The sequence below is a fragment of the Drosophila sechellia genome, unplaced genomic scaffold (genome assembly GCF_004382195.2).
Source record: "Drosophila sechellia strain sech25 unplaced genomic scaffold, ASM438219v1 Y_03, whole genome shotgun sequence".
Classification (NCBI taxonomy): domain Eukaryota; kingdom Metazoa; phylum Arthropoda; class Insecta; order Diptera; family Drosophilidae; genus Drosophila; species Drosophila sechellia.
The window spans coordinates 4,026-22,933 of NW_022611362.1; the positions used below are offsets into that span (position 1 = coordinate 4,026).

The window sequence follows — 18,908 nt, forward strand, 5'->3', positions numbered from 1 at the left end:
TTGGCTTAAATATTAACAAGTATGAGATTAGTCTACTGCACAGTTTTGGCGGCTGCATGACCCAACAAACACTTAACGACCAATCGCAGATTTGAAAGAAATAAAAAGCATTTTAGGAATAGGAAGGAGTTAAGGAAATTCAAATTTAAGAAGCATTAATACGATCATAAAAACAAGAGAGAATGCTATATTCGAGTTCCTCGAGTATCAGATACAAGTTACTCAGCTAGTGTGAATGTGAACTCGAAATTTCATCATTGTTGGGTCATGCAGCCGCCAAAACTGTGCAGTAGACTAATCTCATACTTGTTAATATTTAAGCCAAATTAGTCAGTGGTAGCAGTTGCGATGCCCATAGTGCAAACCGCTGCTCTCGCACGCATTTATCTGTACGGCGCTCATCCCTTGTTTGTTGTTGTTAGCTACCTACGTTAAGCTTGGGCGCTGCATTTCGGCTGCCTGCCCGCCAGTTGCCAATACTTCGTGTTTCGGAAAAGACCAAACTTACGCATTCAATTATCGCTATCGTAAAAGAATAAAAATTCACAAAATAAAAACTGTCGTCATAAAAACAAACTTTCTTCGGTTTTTTATTATTCGCAACAGCTATTGAAAAAGCTCAATAGCTAAACAATCATTTTAGAAGACCAGAAAGGTATACTATATATATATGGAATGAACTACGATAAACAGCTATACACCAACGATGAAAAACTAAGCTAATCTTCGCCCCCATATAAAGTAGTAGCTCAACAAATAACAAGGATGATTAAAACTTATATAAGCTTAAGGCATTATAACAGAAAGTAAGACAATAAAATTGTGGATGCGGAACATATAATTTTACCTCAACCCGAAAACATAAAAAAATACTCAAGGGAAATATATATTACCCTATATTTAAATAAAATCGTATACTCCAATCGCTCTGAAGGCTGTTTCCAATGATGCTTGTACAATACAATTGGTTATATAACAGCTAAAGCATAGTCGAAGTACTACATCGATGTCATTATATTTTTTTGGACTAGGATCGCATGCCATTGGTTCTGTGCGTCCGAAAAATAGTACTACAAATGTTATAGCAATAAAAAGTTTTCCTATAAAAATGCAACTTCTTTCCCATTTGCAAAAGGCCAGTCTCTCTGTTCCAAAACGCCATGGTCCAATAATTGGTTGAAATAAGTACCAGTTTCCCATGAAATTTTCCATAGCGTGTAAGAACCGAAGCTTACCGGAATGAATTTTTCCATTATCGGTATTTATCAGAGAAAATGCGTTTGCCGTTTTATAAACTGTTAACACTTTATAACATTGAATCCACTGCTGAATTGAAAATAACTGTCCCTCTTTAGTATGCATATCGCATAGAACAAGATTTCTACAAAAAAAATGTGGATAAACTCCGGAATTATCGTGCCACATAGCAATTCCAGTTGGTATACTGAAATGTATATTTTGTAGTCGGAAAGATATTGTACTATTTCTTTTGAATGTTTTAAAAACTGGGTCTTGATATACTATTATGTCCCGTGTTTGGTTGGAAAATTTGAAGGCAAATATAATATTTGCTGATGTACCAGCGTTATATCTTCCTCCGAAAGTACACATTAAAACAAGATCACCTCGGTAGCATTTTCCTCTTATTGGATAAAGTTCAGTATATAAGTTTTTATCCCAATCAGAAACGGATTGCATGCTATAAAATATATATATTATTACAAATGAAGCTAAAGAGAAAAAGAATATTATTATTTGATAACTTTGGCCCACTATAGGCCGTTCCAGGTGACATTTTAAATTCATTGGGACTACAATTATTGGCATACCATCTGCATCAAAGTCACTAATATAATTACAACGACAATGTATTCCAAAGTATATACTTTTGTTTAATTCAGGCATGCAAGCAAAGTTTTGCCATCTCGGTTCGGGTCGGGCATAGTTCCAAATTCGACAACTACGTATGTCAGTGGTGAAGGCAAAAAAAGCTCCAGAATGGAAAAAGTTATTCCAAGGTTCAGATATATTAGCAGCGCGAAGATAAATATAAACAGGCTGAGATTTATCGCAGCGATTCCTTAATAACAAAGTGGTTGGTTGTAGGACTCCAGCTCTCACTAGACAAGTAGAGCTTTCTCTTTCCATTTCATTTAATTCTGGTATATTAGTCATCCGTATTAGCACGTAATAATCTATATCCGCTTGAGTAAAAGTAACTCCGAGAACTGAATGACCAAATAGTTCAGTTCGATACATACGAACTTCTAAAGGAGTATACACACAATCATGAATGACATTTTCGATATCTTCCTCAGGGTCATCAAAGTCTATACCACGATTAGAGATCTGTCGTGACGGTTCATTTATTGAATCACCTTCCGAAAAATTCATTTTCAATTTTGAAATATATTGAAATGGTTCGGCAACCTCTTGAGATTTTTTCCAAATATTATTTATTGTATATGCATTAACTACGAGTACTTGAGTGTGGGACTCCTGCTCAGGATACCACCAGTATTGACTTTGCTTGTGACTTCGTATAGAAATTAGCACTTCGTCAGTTCGAAGTCGTCGTTTTAATTCATCAAGAAGTTTGTCAGTAAAAATAAGAGTATGCATAGAATCCGCGGATTGAAATTCTATGTTTCTATCTTGGTCTAAGTCAAAACTTTCCATACGCATACTAAAAGTAGATCGCTCTATTAGTTTTGGACCTTCCTCAGGATGAAGACGGCGTGCTGTGCCCATTCCCATATAAAATAGGCAGCTGCTTAACTTCCAATGAGCATGTAACCAGTTATTAATATGCTCTAAACCTTGAGGTCTTAGAACAGACATTTGCTCAAGCCTATTTCTGAAGTTATCAATGTTTAGGCAAGATTCAGATTCTGCACGACATTGAGATTTCGGTATGTACTCCCACTCTGTATTCAATTTGTTAAGAATATCGCACAGTTCGTTCACCATCGTTTCATAATAAATATCCATTAAAGTATTAAGTTCATTACTATTAATTATTAACCTAAAGGTGGAGGAAATTAATTGTAGCATTCTTGCAACTACATTAACTTCCATGTCATCAAGTGGTTCCAAGGACAAAACAACCCTCTTTGTAAGGCGAACGAGGTGAGCGAGCTGGACTGTTGTTTGTGGTTCATAAACGTAAATTGTATCAATAAAGTTAAGAAGCCGTCCTTTTGACTTTATTAGCTTCGCTACTTGATATAATAATAAAAAAGCCTTTTGCCAATCTGCATATTCAAGCCAATGACGTGCCAGAGATAGGGCCTCTTTTACAGTGTTATCTGAATCATCCATTTCCAATCGACGTACCTCTACAGTTACTGTAACGTCGTCACATACAAAAAAATGATCGCATATCTATAAAAAAGTTTACGAAGAATTTTAAAATCTTGTTTAGAAACATATCATTTCGTTGGAATCAGTTAAGAGGAGCTAGAAACTACACACAAAGTCCTACTTGCTGACACATAAGAGGATCTGGAGAACTACAGTTTATAGAAACACTATTTGCGAGCAAATAATAAAACTGAAGTAATAGGAAAAATTTTTGCACACGATCTTTTTTGGTTGCTATAAAGCTGGATCTATTGAATTTTGGTTCCAAAGCTGTCGCAGTCAAGCACACGTGCTGTGACACACTATCGATTTCTTCTCCCTACGAAATAATAAATAATAAATAAATAAATAATAAGTAAGTTATGAATGTTTGCCTTTTCCGGAAGATATTAGGCATATTAACAGCTCTTGATGCGGTCTTCGGCGTTCTTTGCCGTCTACTGTTCAGCGTCGTTCCCTCGTCACCGTTCGTCTTCCTTGATATTCCGAAACTTACCGGCGCAAGCGTAGCTCCAAAACAGTAGTTAGAACACGCGCACAAGTAAGTCGAATAAGAATCAATACGAGAATCAGTTGGTGTCCTGCGATATAATCGGTCCTAACAGACCCCGTTTTCATAGATATGGACAGTGTCTTCCTCATTTCCTAGACTAAGCCGTCCAGCTTTATGAGAAGAGCACTTGCTATGGCGGAAAAGTAACGCATTTGCGGCTTGGCGCGAACTTTTGGTAATGAACTGTTTTTTTTACGTATTACAAACTACAAGTCGATGCGGCTAGCTCAGACATGTTCAAATTAAAAGAATAACATAACCCATCCAGCTTACATACGTCCTCACTAACATCTCGAATGCAACTCCCCCTCCTATTGCTCTTCTTCTTAACACAATAAAAAAAAAATCGAAAAAGAAACGGACGTACGGAAAGACGGGTGAAATGAGAAACAAATTAAAAGGTGTTGAACAGAGTGGGCGTGACTCATACTTGAGTGTTCTTTTTTTGTTTTCGTGTTCAATTTTATTAAAAAAGAATATAAGTTTTTTTATTTGTTGTAGAACGAATGCTCTGATTGAATTCTTTTGCGGCACTAATAAATTTAAATTTCTCTTAATGCGTTTGCTTAAAGTTGCCTATACGCAGAGCTCCTACATTTTTTGAAATTTTCGGTATATAACCGAGTTTATATTCAATTAAAGCCGTTTTGTTGCAGTACTCGATGGTCATATAAATGTAGTAAGTTTATTTTATAGTTTTACTTTATCGTTAAATGACAATTGTTTTTGGTACACTTTATATTGTTTAATGACAATAGTTCTTGCTTATGTAGTAAGTTTATTTTATAGTGTTACTTTATTGTTTAATGACAAGTGTTTTTAGTACACTTTATATTTTTTAATGACAATAGTTCTTGCTTATTATTATTTAATTGTTTGATGACAATTGTTTTGCTCTAGTTGCATAAGTATATAGCGCGATTGAAAAACTCGTGACTGCACTCGTTCACCATTCTACTCCAACTGCTTCTTTTGTTTTTTCCGTTAATAAGCGTTGCCACTGCGCGTTACTCTCTTACTCTCTGTTTCATAGTTCATTTTAGTTCCCTGATCTGGTTCATTTCCCACAATCGGCCGTCCTGATACATAATTCGACCCGAATGAATTTCCCCACGGCTTCATATATTCTGCGACTGTCGATGTCTTAAAAGGTCCATCGCCGTCTCCGAGTTTTTCTACGTCATACCTTCCATGCTTGTTTATCTTAACAACTTTGGAAGTTCCTAGAAATTCTCCTTTCGCTCCAACGTGGAGTTATGCCATCCAGGTGTGGGGAAGTGCCGCCAAATCCCAGCTTAATAGGCTCCGTGTGGTGCAGTCGAGAGCTGCACGTCACGCATCTGGGCTCCCCTGGTACGTGACAAACATGGTCATCGAAAGAGATCTGAAAGTTACCCTTCTTGGGGATCAGATTAATTTCCACACCAGCCGTTATGCCGACAGGCTTATGGCCCACTATCCCAGGGATAGCAACTATCCTAGCTGATCCCATCTCCCTCCGAAGTCTGAAGAGGGTACACCCCAGCGATCTCCTTACCCGGAGGATAATATAACATATTACATTTTAAGTAATTGATAACTAGACTAGATTTTTTTTTCTTTTGTACTTCATAATTAAGATACCACTTGGTCTCATTTATCTTTATCACACATTAGGTTATGTTCAGAGGAATTACTGAACGATTCCTTTTCAAACCTTAATAAATAGAATTAGTTCCCTTTAAAAAAAATTCTCCTTTCAACTTTAACCCAGTTCCGTACTGACTAAATCATCTATTTTATAAATTTTTTCACCTTTGCGCTTTAAATCGAAAACCCTTTTATTTTCTGTCTGCAACTGTTTTATGTTTTCGGATGCTCTCGGAAGCGCACCAGCTCTCTCTCCTCATCCAAATAATTCACTAAGGATTCCATTATCAACAAATTAAGCTCTAGATCATTCGGAAGATGCATTTCAGTGCCAGTCAAGATATTAAAAGGCGACACTAAAGTGCTTCTAGGCGGTGTACTATTGATTATTTGCTGCACTTTACTGACATGCTTATACCAGTCTCCTGCACTCCCATGACTTAACTTCGACAGCATCAACACTACTGTCTTATGAATTCTCTCAACCTGACCATTTCCACGTGGTATACCTGTTGTAATCACTAGATGCTGAATTTTCTGCTCCTGACAATACAACTTAAAAGTCTGTGCAGTGAACGCAGTTCCCCTTTCAGAGATAATACGTAAGGGATTTCCAAAATTAGTAGCCTGACGCTCTAGACAACTTATAACTTCCTTTGCTCCTGTGCTACGGGTGGGATACAACCATACAAATTTAGAAAAACCGTCGACTATTGCTAAAATGTGGTGGTAGCGCTTGCTCGTCATCTCCATTGGCCCAACATGGTCAATGTGATACGTCATCAACGGTCTATCTCCCTTTTCAATCGGGGTCAAGAAACCTTCTTTCTTCCCAGTTTTCGAAATAAATAAAATACACTCCACACAACTGTCCACAGCACGAACAACCTTTTCTTTAAGTTTTGGTATGAAGTAAGATTTCTCAACTAAATCTTGCGTTTTCTTCCCAGCAAAATGTCCATGCCTATGAACAATTGTGATTATTTCATTTTCCATCTGTGACGGTACAACAACAAGCTCGCGATAAGGATCTTTAAAAAGTATTTGGTTTTCTGTATAAAAATCTTCATACCCTTTGTTTTCTACAATGCTTCTCACTACTTTCGTCCATTCATCGAGTAATTGTGCTTGTTTCAAGCGATGTACAAAAGTATCGCTCAGCATAAAACATGATACTCTACTCAACGCATCAACATGTCTCATTCTCGTCCCTGAGCGATGTTCTATTTGATAATCAAAATCTTGAAGGTATAATGCCCAACTAGCTACCCTCAAAGGAACGTCCTTCTTCTTCATGGTCATAGTGAACGCGTTGCAGTCAGTCACAATTTTAAATTTCAAACCTAACACATACACACGCCACTTCATTAATGCACCGATAACTGCAAGAACCTCAAGCTCATAAGAATGATAATTTTCTTCGCATTGATTAGTCTTACGACATGTATTGAACCGGATGAAACAAACAATCTTCTGGGTCTTTTTGTAATAATACGCCACCGAAACAATATTTTGAAGCGTTTGTATGGATTTCCGGTTTTAGAAGTTAGGGCTACTTTTAACTGTTCAAACGCTACCTTCAGCAGCACATCAAATTTTAACTTAGTATTTTGCCTTAACAGGTCCGACAAAGGCTTAGCAGTCACTGCAAAGTCTTTGACAAATCTAGGAAAATACGACGTCAATCCTAAGAATCCTTGAACACCTTTTTTATCATTTGGCAACGGAAATTTAACGATAGCACTTGTCTTCTCTCCAGAAGGCTTAATATTACAACACTCAACTATATACCCCAAAAAGTTAACTTTCTTTTGCAACACGTGACATTTCGACCAATTTATTTTTAATACATTTTTACTGGCAACACTTAACACCTTCTCCAGCTTTACCAATCCTTCATTCACATTTTTACTGGGCACAATCATATCGTCCATTTATACTACTACATCTCCACTGTTGCTTAGTTCCCTTAAGACTGCCATTATGAATCGAGTAAAAACTGCAGGTGAGTTTGTAATACCAAAGGGCACATACAGAAATTCGTACTGTCCCTTTTGTGTTACAAAGGAGGTATATTTTACTTCAAAATAGCAGGCCAAGCAGTAGGTCAGAGTTTATAGTTTTTTGTTCGTGAATTTTTAAACTAAAATCAAATCCAAAATAGTGGCACAAATTGTTAATAGTGACCCTTAAGTCGCTATCTGTGATATTGTAGTGGAACTCAACGTGAATTTGTTTGCACGAAGTGGGGCTCTGCTGCCCAGCGGCCACGCGGTCGCTTGTGTCTTAGACACTCTGCTGCTTGAACTGTAAGCTTTTAGCTGGCAGATTTTGATTATGGATAACGATCCACAGCAAAAATCTATCGATTATGAGTCGATGAAGCTAATTGCTGGCGCTGGCCCTAAAGAGATTCGGAAGGAATTGACAAAGAGCTGGCTGAGTGAAGATCCAGCCTTCGCTACTACCAGTATTTCTAATACCTACTGCAGCTCGACCTTCACACTGACCACCACCAGCTCGACTATCTCGTCTGCGTACATATTCACCTCCTCCTTGAGCGGCAACGTATGCTCTACTACTGCCAGTACAACTCACAACAGTGCATCTGTCAGCTCAATTGCGAAGCCACAATCTGCCTCCGGCTGGCAGGATGTCTCCTTTAAATCTAGGAATAGAGGAAATATAAAGAGAGCAGGTGCGGTCCTCTCCCCTAAAATGGTAAAAAAGGTGGCGTCTGACAAGCCGGCTAAAATCACTGCCAATCGCTTCCAAGCCCTTAGCGACAAGGAAGATATGGTCCTGGGCGTGGAATCTTCGAGTGACAACGACGAGCCATGCTCCTCGAATACCGCCCTCAACCGTGCCGCAAGGAAAGCAGGACAAAAACAACAGCTGAAAGGTGCTCACCAAACTGTACCAGCCCCGAAATCAAGCCGTCACTCTAAGGTACCTAGAATGATGTTTCCCAATGTGGTGAACTTCACATCATTTCGCGACGAGCTGGACGCTCTTGTGGGAGACTCCTATACAATAAAGGCCCTGAATTCGGGAGATTGCGCTGTTCAGTGCAACTCCCCAGAAAGCTACAGGCTGGTGGCCCGTCACTTTCTCGACAAAGGATCCCTTTTCCATCACCATCAGCTACCGGAGGACCGACCCTACAAGATTGTCATGCGCAATATTCACCACGGAGTCCCATCGGTGGATATCATCGCAGCCCTCCAGAACGAAGGACATAACGTTGTACGGATTTATACTCCGCGCAACAAGGCTACCTCTCTTCCTCTTAATATGAGGTTCATTGACCTCAAAAAAGCTGAGAACAACAATCAAGTAAAGGGCATACCGGTTGTCTGTAGGCACAGGGTAACTTGGGAGAAACCCCGTAAACAATCGGAACCGATTCAATGCCACAGGTGCCAAGGCTATGGTCATACCAAGGCATATTGTTCTCGGCACTATATATGCAGAGAATGCGGAGAAAATCACCCCACTGCAGAGTGCAAGCTGGAACAGGACGAGGCCAGATTCTGTTTTCACTGTGGCGGCCCCCATGCAGCAAACTTTAAAGGTTGCAAAAAATACCTGCTAGAGGCTTCTAACCGCAAACATCAACGGAAAGTCAATGAACCCTCTGTTTCTGGTCCTGCAAGAGGAGTACACCAACCCAGTCCACCAGTCCTTATGTCTGGTAAGCCTTCCTTTGCTAGTATAGTCAGAGGAAGTCAGCCCGTCGCCAAGCCTGCCGTTACTGTCCCCCCTGCAAGCGCCAACCTTGAGTCTAAGCTGGAACAACTGTTTTCTAGGCTTGACAGGATGTTGTCACTAGTTGAAACACTAATGCAACTGCTCATGCAAAATCGCACCTTCCCTTCTGCTGCTCAAAATGGGTCCTCTTAAGATAGCAGCTTGGAATGCCAATGGGGCCTCCTCGAAGACCAATGAGATCCTCGCCTTCATCGAGCTTCACGAAATCGACATCCTCCTGCTGTCGGAAACCCACTTCGTTTCCCGGTCCACTTTTAGAATTCCTGGCTTTACCCTCCACACTGCCAACCACCCGGATGACAGCCGTCGCGGAGGTGCGGCGATCCTTATTAGATCACTCATCTCCCATCAACTCTTCTCCACCCTGTCGGAAAATCACATCCAGGCAGCAGTTATCCAGCTGACGGCAAGCAGGGGTACTTTTAACATTGCCTCAGTATACTGCCCTCCTAACCTCAGGTGGACGGAGGCTGACGTTGAGCTTATCATCTCTCAATTTGGCACAAAGTTCCTAGCGGCAGGTGATTGGAACGCAAAGCACAGATGGTGGGGAAACTACAGGATGTGCACTAGAGGCAGGGTGCTGCTCTCCGCTCTGGCGGGCAAAGGTATTGACATTGTTGCAACTGGAGAAGCTACTTGCTATCCCTTTCGAACAAGTGTCACTCCAAGTGCAATTGATTTCGGGATCTCCAAAGGATTCAGACAGCAAGAAATCAACGTGCAAACCCTGACAGAACTGTCGTCTGACCATCTCCCCCTGCTGTTTGTGCTGGATGAAGACGCTCAGCTTTTCAAAGGTGTCACTAAAATGCTGTCACCTACTGCAAATACTGTGGCCTTCAAGGAGCACATCGAGGCCACAGTTGATCTCAACATCCCCATTGACACATGCAGTAGTCTGGAAGCTTATGTAGATTACCTCGTAGCTACAATCGCGGAAGCAGCACGGAGGGCCACACCTCCCCCACATCAAGCTCGTCACACGACCGCAAGGAGGGCTCCCATCTTGAGCTTGGAGGCTAGGGAGCTGCTCTCCCACAAAAGGAGCCTCAGGAGACGGTATATCGCCACAGGAGATCCGAACATCAAGCAGCTATACTCTAGTACCACAAACAGACTGCATCGTTTGCTAGCCAGGACCCGACGAGATAATCTGGATACCCTGCTTGAGGGTATTGGCCCAGATAACAACAGCAACTTCTCGTTATGGAGGCTCACAAGAAATATCAAGAGGCAGCCGATGTTTCAATCTCCCATCCTGAGTCAAAGTGGCCTCTGGCTCAAGACGGACGATGAAAAAGCGAGGGCATTTGCTTTGCACCTGACCTCCACCTTCTTGCCCTTCAACCTAACAGACGACTCAAACCGCGTAGAAATCAATAATTTTCTGGACGCTCCGACTGTACCGGCTCGCCCCATTAGGCATACCACTCCGCAGGAAGTCATGATGCAGCTGAAGGCGCTACACATCAAGAAAACCCCTGGTTACGATATCATCGACAACCGTGCTGCGAAGTCTCTGCCACGCAAAGGAGTCCTAGCCTTAGTAAAAATTTTTAATGCCATGCTAAGGCTAGGGCACTTTCCAAGGCAATGGAAGCGAGCACGTATCATTATGATACCTAAAGCCGGAAAGCCGCCAACGCAGATCGATGCATATCGCCCAATCAGCCTGCTATCAACATTCTCTAAGATTTTTGAGAGAATACTCTTAGCCCGCCTGATGGAACTGCCGCAAGTAGTGAACCATATACCTCCACACCAATTTGGTTTCAGGAAGTCCCACGGCTGCCCTGAACAAATACATCGACTGGTAAACCAGGTGACGCATGGCTTCGAGCACAAACTCTACACGGTCGGCGTCTTTCTAGACGTGAAGCAAGCGTTTGACAAGGTGTGGCATGAGGGCCTTCTATACAAGATGAAAACTCTCCTTCCTGCTCCCTACTATGCCATCCTGAGATCGTTCATCTCTAATCGGACGTTCGACGTTGCAGTGCGTGATGCTCGATCCAGCCTGGAGGAGATTCATGCAGGAGTTCCACAGGGAAGTGTTCTTGGGCCCTTCCTATACACCCTGTACACTGCTGACATGCCATCTCCCGCAAACAACGCCGAAGTCCCCCGGCTCAGCTGCTCCTGGCCACTTACGCCGATGACACTGCCATGCTGGCGTCTCATCCTTCACTGCAAACTGCCTCCAACGCGGTCCAGGATTGGCTGCACGCAATCGAAAAATGGACTGCCAAATGGAATGTGGCCATTAACTCCTCAAAGTCAGCCTGTGTAACTTTTTCCCTGCGACCCGGAACCTGCACAGATCTGACCTTCAATGGAAGCCCTATCACCAATGCTAGATCGCACTGCTACCTAGGAGTTCATCTAGATCGGAGACTGACCTGGGGGGCCCACATCACGTCGGTCAAATCAAAGTCACTGGCGAAGCTAAAAAAGCTCGACTGGCTCTTCCACTCCAGCAAACTTCAAATGAGCTCTAAGGCTCTTTTAATCAAAGCCATTCTCGCTCCAACGTGGAGTTATGCCATCCAGGTGTGGGGAACTGCCGCCAAATCCCAGCTTAATAGGCTCCGTGTGGTCCAGTCAAGAGCTGCACGTCACGCATCTGGGCTCCCCTGGTACGTGACGAACATAGTCATCGAAAGAGATCTGAAAGTTACCCTTCTTGGGGATCAGATTAATTTCCACAGCAGCCGTTATGCCGACAGGCTTATGGCCCACCAGAACCGACTAGCAACTATCCTAGCTGATCCCATCTCTCTCCGAAGACTGAAGAGGGTACACCCCAGCGATCTCCTTACCCGGAGGATAACATAACATATTACATTTTCTTTTGTACTTTATAATTAAGATACCACTTGGTCTCATTTATCTTTATCACACATTAGGTTAAGTTCAGAGGAATTACTGAACGATTCCTTTTGAAATCTTAATAAATAGAATTAGTTACTCCAAAAAAAAAAAAACTGCAAAGTCTTTGACAAATCTACGAAAATACGACGTCAATCCTAAGAATCTTTGAACACCTTTTTTATCATTTGGCAACGGAAATTTAACGATAGCACTTGTCTTCTCTCCAGAAGGCTTAATATTACCACACTCAACTATATACCCCAAAAAGTTAACTTTCTTTTGCAACACGTGACATTTCGACCAATTTATTTTTAATATATTTTTACTGGCAACACTTAACACCTTCTCCAGCTTTACCAATCCTTCATTCACATTTTTACTGGGCACAATCATATCGTCCATTTATACTACTACATCTCCACTGTTGCTTAGTTCCCTTAAGACTGCCATTATGAATCGAGTAAAAACTGCAGGTGAGTTTGTAATACCAAAGGGCACATACAGAAATTCGTACTGTCCCTTTTGTGTTACAAAGGAGGTATATTTCTGGGATTCCAACTCAACGGGCACATGAAAGAAACCGTTAGTTTTATCCAAAGTCGTATACACCAAAGCACTCTGAAGCTTTTCGATAACAACCTGCGGCATTGGAAAGTGATCACGAATTATCTTTTCATTTAATTTCCGATAGTTACAACACAATCGTTTTTTCCCATTCTTTTTCGAAACAAACACCACTGGTGATGCGTATTCAGACACACTCGGCTTTATAATCTTGTCTCGCAACCATTCCTGAACTTGATCATCCACAATCTTTTGTTCACACTATGCCAAACGTCTTGGTTGTTGGAATACTGGTAAATCATCGGTTAAAAGTATTTTCATCTTCACTGGTGTCGAACAATTTCGAATTAGCTTATAATCTCCAACTAGGCTGAAAGCTTTTTTTTTGTACACTACTCAAATGTGATAAATCAACCTCATCAAATATGCCAGCCTGCTCCACCCCCAAAATGCACATACTTTTAAATTCAACAAAAAACTCAGCACATGATCCTTTGTCCAATGGCTGGATTCTCTGACTCTCAACCTTTTTTTGGTTTACAACTCGACTTATAAACTCTGTGCCACCATTGGTTACTTTCATATCCACGCTGTTTAAGATTGTTCTTCCTAAAATCGAATCAAAACCCATATCCTCATCAGGAACTACGTGAAATAAAACTTGCATGTCTATACCATCTACCTCAACCGAAATTACAAAGCTACCGAATGTAAGCACCTGGCTATCACCTATGCCAGTCAAACACTTCGCTAAGCCTGTCAACTTATTTCTGACCAACTTAGTATAAACACTTCTGCGTATAAGCCAAAGGCAGCACCTGTATCAACTAATCCTTGAAACATCATTGACTTATACTGCACAGTTTTCAACTCTAAACCTGAAGGAGTGCTTAATGTCTTTAACTCTTTCTTCGTATCTTGTACGACATTTGTATTTTGATCCACTTAACTTTTCCATATATTTGACCTGGTTGGTTACACTTAAAACAAACAAAATCTTTCTTCCTACAATCTTTTAGCAAATGGGTATCATCACCGCACTTGAAACATTTACGTGTCTTGTTGTCACTGCTAATCTTCTTGGACTCAGAACTCTGTTTATCAACGAATGATCCAGGCCTGTTTGATGACTTGCTTGAACTACAAACTTTTTGTAAACATCCAAACTAAGTTTTAGCTCTTTTATGTTATTGCTTGATACATCACTACTTTGTTTGCAGGGTAATTCTGAATGCCACTAATGAAATAATCTATAATACTCTCATCTTCAAGCTTTACCAATCCTTCATACACATTTTTACTGGGCACAATCATATCGTCCATTTATACTACTACATCTCCACTGTTGCTTAGTTCCCTTAAGACTGCCATTATGAATCGAGTAAAAACTGCAGGTGAGTTTGTAATACCAAAGGGCACATACAGAAATTCGTACTGTCCCTTTTGTGTTACAAAGGAGGTATATTTCTGGGATTCCAACTCAACGGGCACATGAAAGAAACCGTTAGTTTAAGCCAAAGTCGTATACACCAAAGCACTCTGAAGCTTTTCGATAAGTTAATTTCCGATAGTTACAACACAATCGTTTTTTCCCATTCTTTTTCGAAACAAGCACCACTGTTGATGCGTATTCAGACACACTCGGCTTTATAATCTTGTCTCGCAACCATTCCTGAACTTGATCATCCACAATCCTTTGTTCACACTATGCCAAACGTCTTGGTTGTTGGAATACTGGTAAATCATCGGTTAAAAGTATTTTCATCTTCACTGGTGTCGAACAATTTCGAATTGGCTTATAATCTCCAACTAGGCTTAAAGCTTTTTTTTTTTGTACACTACTCAAATGTGATAAATCAACCTCATCAAATATGCCAGCCTGCTCCACCCCCAAAATGCACATACTTTTAAATTCAACAAACAACTCAGCACATGATCCTTTGACCAATGGCTGGATTCTCTGACTCTCAACCATTTTTTGGTTTACAACTCGACTTATAAACTCTGTGCCACCATTGGTTACTTTCATATCCACGCTGTTTAAGATTGTTCTTCCTAAAATCGAATCAAAACCCATATCCTCATCAGGAACTACGTGAAATTCAACTTGCATGTCTATACCATCTACCTCAACCGAAATTACAAAGCTACCGAATGTAAGCACCTGGCTATCACCTATGCCAGTCAAACACTTCGCTAAGCCTGTCAACTTATTTCTGACCAACTTAGTATAAACACTTCTGCGTATAAGCCAAAGGCAGCACCTGTATCAACTAATCCTTGAAACATCATTGACTTATACTGCACAGTTTTCAACTCTAAACCTGAAGGAGTGCTTAATGGCTTTAACTCTTTCTTCCTATCTTGTACGACATTTGTATTTTGATCCTGCTTAACTTTTCCATATATTTTACAGTCTGATGCGCGATGACCTGGTTGGTTACACTTAAAACAAACCAAATCTTTCTTCCTACAATCTTTTAGCAAATGGGTATTATCACCGCACTTGAAACATTTACGTGTCTTGTTGTCACTGCTAATCTTCTTGGACTCAGAACTCTGTTTATCAACGAATGATCCAGGCCTGTTTGATGACTTGCTTGAACTACAAACTTTTTGTAAACATCCAAACTAAGTTTTAGCTCTTTTAATGTTATTGCTTGATACATCACTACTTTGTTTGCATCACTACTTTGAATGCCACTAAATAAATCTATAATACTCTCATCTTCAATCTTTGCTGGCTTAGCTATTTCCAACAGTGCGTACAAGAATTCATGTAAACTCTCATCTTTTTTATTTTGTCGTCAATTTAATCTTAGATGTTTTTCTGCTGATGACATTTTAACTTCGAACTCATCTAGCAATACAGTTTTCAATATTTCCCAACTTCGAATGTTTTGATGACTTTTGACAAACGATCTAGCACCACCTCGTAAAAGCTGCATCGCATAGACAAACATTTGTAATTGGTTCCACTGAACTGTACTCCCACATTCTTCTACCTCATTTATCCACTGATCAACATCAACACTACCTATAGTACCTGAGAATTCAGAAATACTACCTTTGACGTCTTTTAGAGTAAACCATGACCTATTATTTTCATTTGTCATCATTGGTGCAGTTGCTACTGTAGTGAGCAAGGAACCGCTGTTGTAGCATGCTTTTAGTACCACTTGTCTGCAAATTTAACTAAGACAGCTTATTTCGTAGGTCATCAACGCGCGACGCAAGAATTTCAATCCGATCCTCTCTTTAAAGTTTTCAACACTACTCAGCCAACTCTGTTAAGTCTATGTTAACAGCAAGCGAAACACAACTTGCAGCGTCGTTTTCGCCTCTTCGTTGTCCTCGCCTCTTTCGTTCCTCATGCTTCGCTTCTCTCGTCGCTGTTGTTGCTCGTTCGCCTTCGTATATGTGGCGGCGTATTTTGTTCCGCCGTTATTCTTCTACTGCTTTTTTTTTGCTACTGAAGCGACTGTCGTTTTTCTTTTAATTGATGCGGCGTCACATTCTGTCTCGCTCGCACTCATTAACATCGCACTTATGCATACACAACTTGGGCCATCCCAGACGTGCCCACAAAATTGTAGTAAGTTTACTTTATAGTGTTACTTTATTGTTTAATGACAATTGTTTTTAGTACACTTAATATTGTTTAATGACAATAGTTCTTGCTTATGTTCAAATTACGTGGTTTGGACTGTCACCCGCTCTGCGCTCCCTCTCACGCTCTCCACTCCCTCTTGCGCTCCCCCGCTCTTCACCACAGAGTCTCCGAGGAGTCTCCGCTGCGCTTGGGAGAACCCAACTCATTAGAATAAGCTTTAGTGTAAAACTAACCACGAAGAATAAACATACGCCGGTCGCGCCCGCGCATTTACAAAGTCAAGTGTTCGCTTTTCTCCGAGTGGTCTATTTTCAGCAAACTAGGAAATTTCCAGGACCAGCAACCCCATCACCCTAACATTTTGGTCCTTCGAAGACGGATATCCTGGATTTTTCAAGTTTGTCCATCAGCGACCAACTTATAAGATAAGTACGAAATCATCATTCCTTTTAATTGCCGGTCTGCAGCAAAAGGTTCGAAAATCCAATTTCGTTCAATTTGCTGTAAGATTTATTGTCAAATCTAACGGATTTCTCCGACAAAAGGCAATTAAAGGAAATTACTTATCCATTTTCACGGGCGCCGTCATATTACCCACCGTTCTAAATTTCTAGGTCCCATTTTCCGAATATATTTAAATATTCATCCAGTCCGAACAGTGCAAAATTCCAAATGTGAAAAAAGTGAACTTAATTTGTGCCAAGTTCAGTGAAAATTTCTAAAGTCCAAGACTCTGCCAAAAGTGGCAAAAATTCAGTTCTCGTTTCACTGTGTCCAACGCAAGCCCAATTCTTTTCGCAACACATTTTTTTGCTTTAACTCCGCAGTCCGCTTAATATAATTTGCTTTGCTATACATACAAATACAACAACGAAACAAACAACACATACCCTCTGGCCATTCCAAATAAAATATTGATTAAATATTTTACCCGCCAGTTTCATATACATTGCATGCATTACATCTACATATACATCTGCATATACATACATATACATATACATCTCCATATACATTACATATATTATATCCACATATATTACCGACATACATTGCGAATATTATCTTCATTCCTTGTAAGCAAAGTTTACCAAAGTTTCCCGTCGGCAAATCCAAACCACAAATAAAATTTATTCCAAGTGCCGATACGGAAAGGCGTTTTGTTTTCCATCAATTTTTTCCGTAAATTTCCAAATTAATTTCCGAGCAATAAATTAAAATTTTAAATTAAATTAAACATTTTCAATCTTTATTAAATTATTTTTTAAATTTTTTTTGAAAACTTTAAAAAAAAAATAATCATCCATAAATAATACGACCGCCAAATATAAGTCGTTCACCCGACAAATATTATTTTTTCGTATTGCTTGGATATTAGTTTGTGGGTGTTTTAGAAGTATTTACAACGCGGAGAAAAGACTCCAATTCCACCATTCCATTTTCTCCGTTTTCCAGTTGTAAGCAAAAGAATAAAATTGTCTTCGTTCTGATAAACATTTTATATCACCGTGTTCCACATTCCAAGGGTTCCAACCGTAAATAAGGTGGACCCAATTACCATAAATCACAGGTCATTTATACAATTCGCTGTTCACTCCGAGTCACCTGTCCGATTAGTCTAAGCTACGGCGTTTCCACTTCGTAAATTTTACACCACTTAAATTATTAAGTGCAGTCTGAGGAATCTGTCTACTTTTTCAAAAGTGTGACCGGGCTCGAAAACCGCTTCCCTTCCATTTCGTATTTTTTCGATTATGCCCATCGGGGACGATAAGAAGAAATTGTCCGCTGACAAACCCAGGTCTATTTTTTCACCACAAGGGCCCAAGAGTCCAAGAATCCCAAGCATTTCGGTGAGAACGCCTGCGCAGATTTCCGACGACTGTGCTACTCCATCCAAAGCCACAGTACAGCGCACAGCTAAAAAAATGGCTGCTTCCGATCTAGCGCTAGCCAAATTCATTTCGGTTTCTGACCGCTTAAGCGAATTTGAGGCTCAGATCAACACTCCGGAATCCGCAGCTCCAACCGTCACGATGCTTGGCGTCCGTCGTCACGTTGAAAAGGAATTCGACCTCTGCTCAGAGTGCTTTGCTTTCTATTCTCAGGGCTAAATACTGTTATTGCTATTCAGTCTATGAAATGTGTGTTGCCCAGCTCGTTGATAAAATCGAGCAGGGCACGTCTCAGTCCATCCCAACCGCGAACGCTGCGCCCCAGGCCTACATTTCCTCTGGCTGTCGGTTGCCTCCGTGCGATACAGAAGATTTCGCAGGCGACTATCTTCGCTGGCCGACTTTCCGGGATCTTTTCACAGCCATTTATATCAATAATCCACGGCTGACTCCGGTTGAAAAGTGCGCGACGCGCATGCCATAGTTTCGATTTCGCCTCTAACCAACGAGGGTTTCCGCTCTGCGTGGGAAAACCTGATAGAGCGCTTCGAAAATAAACGATTGTTGGTAAATAGTCCATTGAAAATACTGTGCTGCAAAGTACTGTTCAAGGTTGCTTGACTGCCTTAGAACTGTCAGTCATCAC

The 18,908-nt window shown here is 40.7% G+C and overlaps 1 protein-coding gene across 1 annotated transcript in view; it reads right to left on the reverse strand.

Annotated features, from left to right (window-relative positions):
* Positions 1-900: 900 nt before the first annotated feature.
* LOC116803386 overlaps positions 901-18,908 on the reverse strand; it is a 51,843-nt gene continuing 33,835 nt past the window's right edge. The window contains exon 2 of the mRNA XM_032727128.1: positions 901-3,384. Coding sequence (XP_032583019.1) covers positions 901-3,384 — 2,484 coding nt within the window. The remainder of the gene's footprint in view (positions 3,385-18,908) is intronic.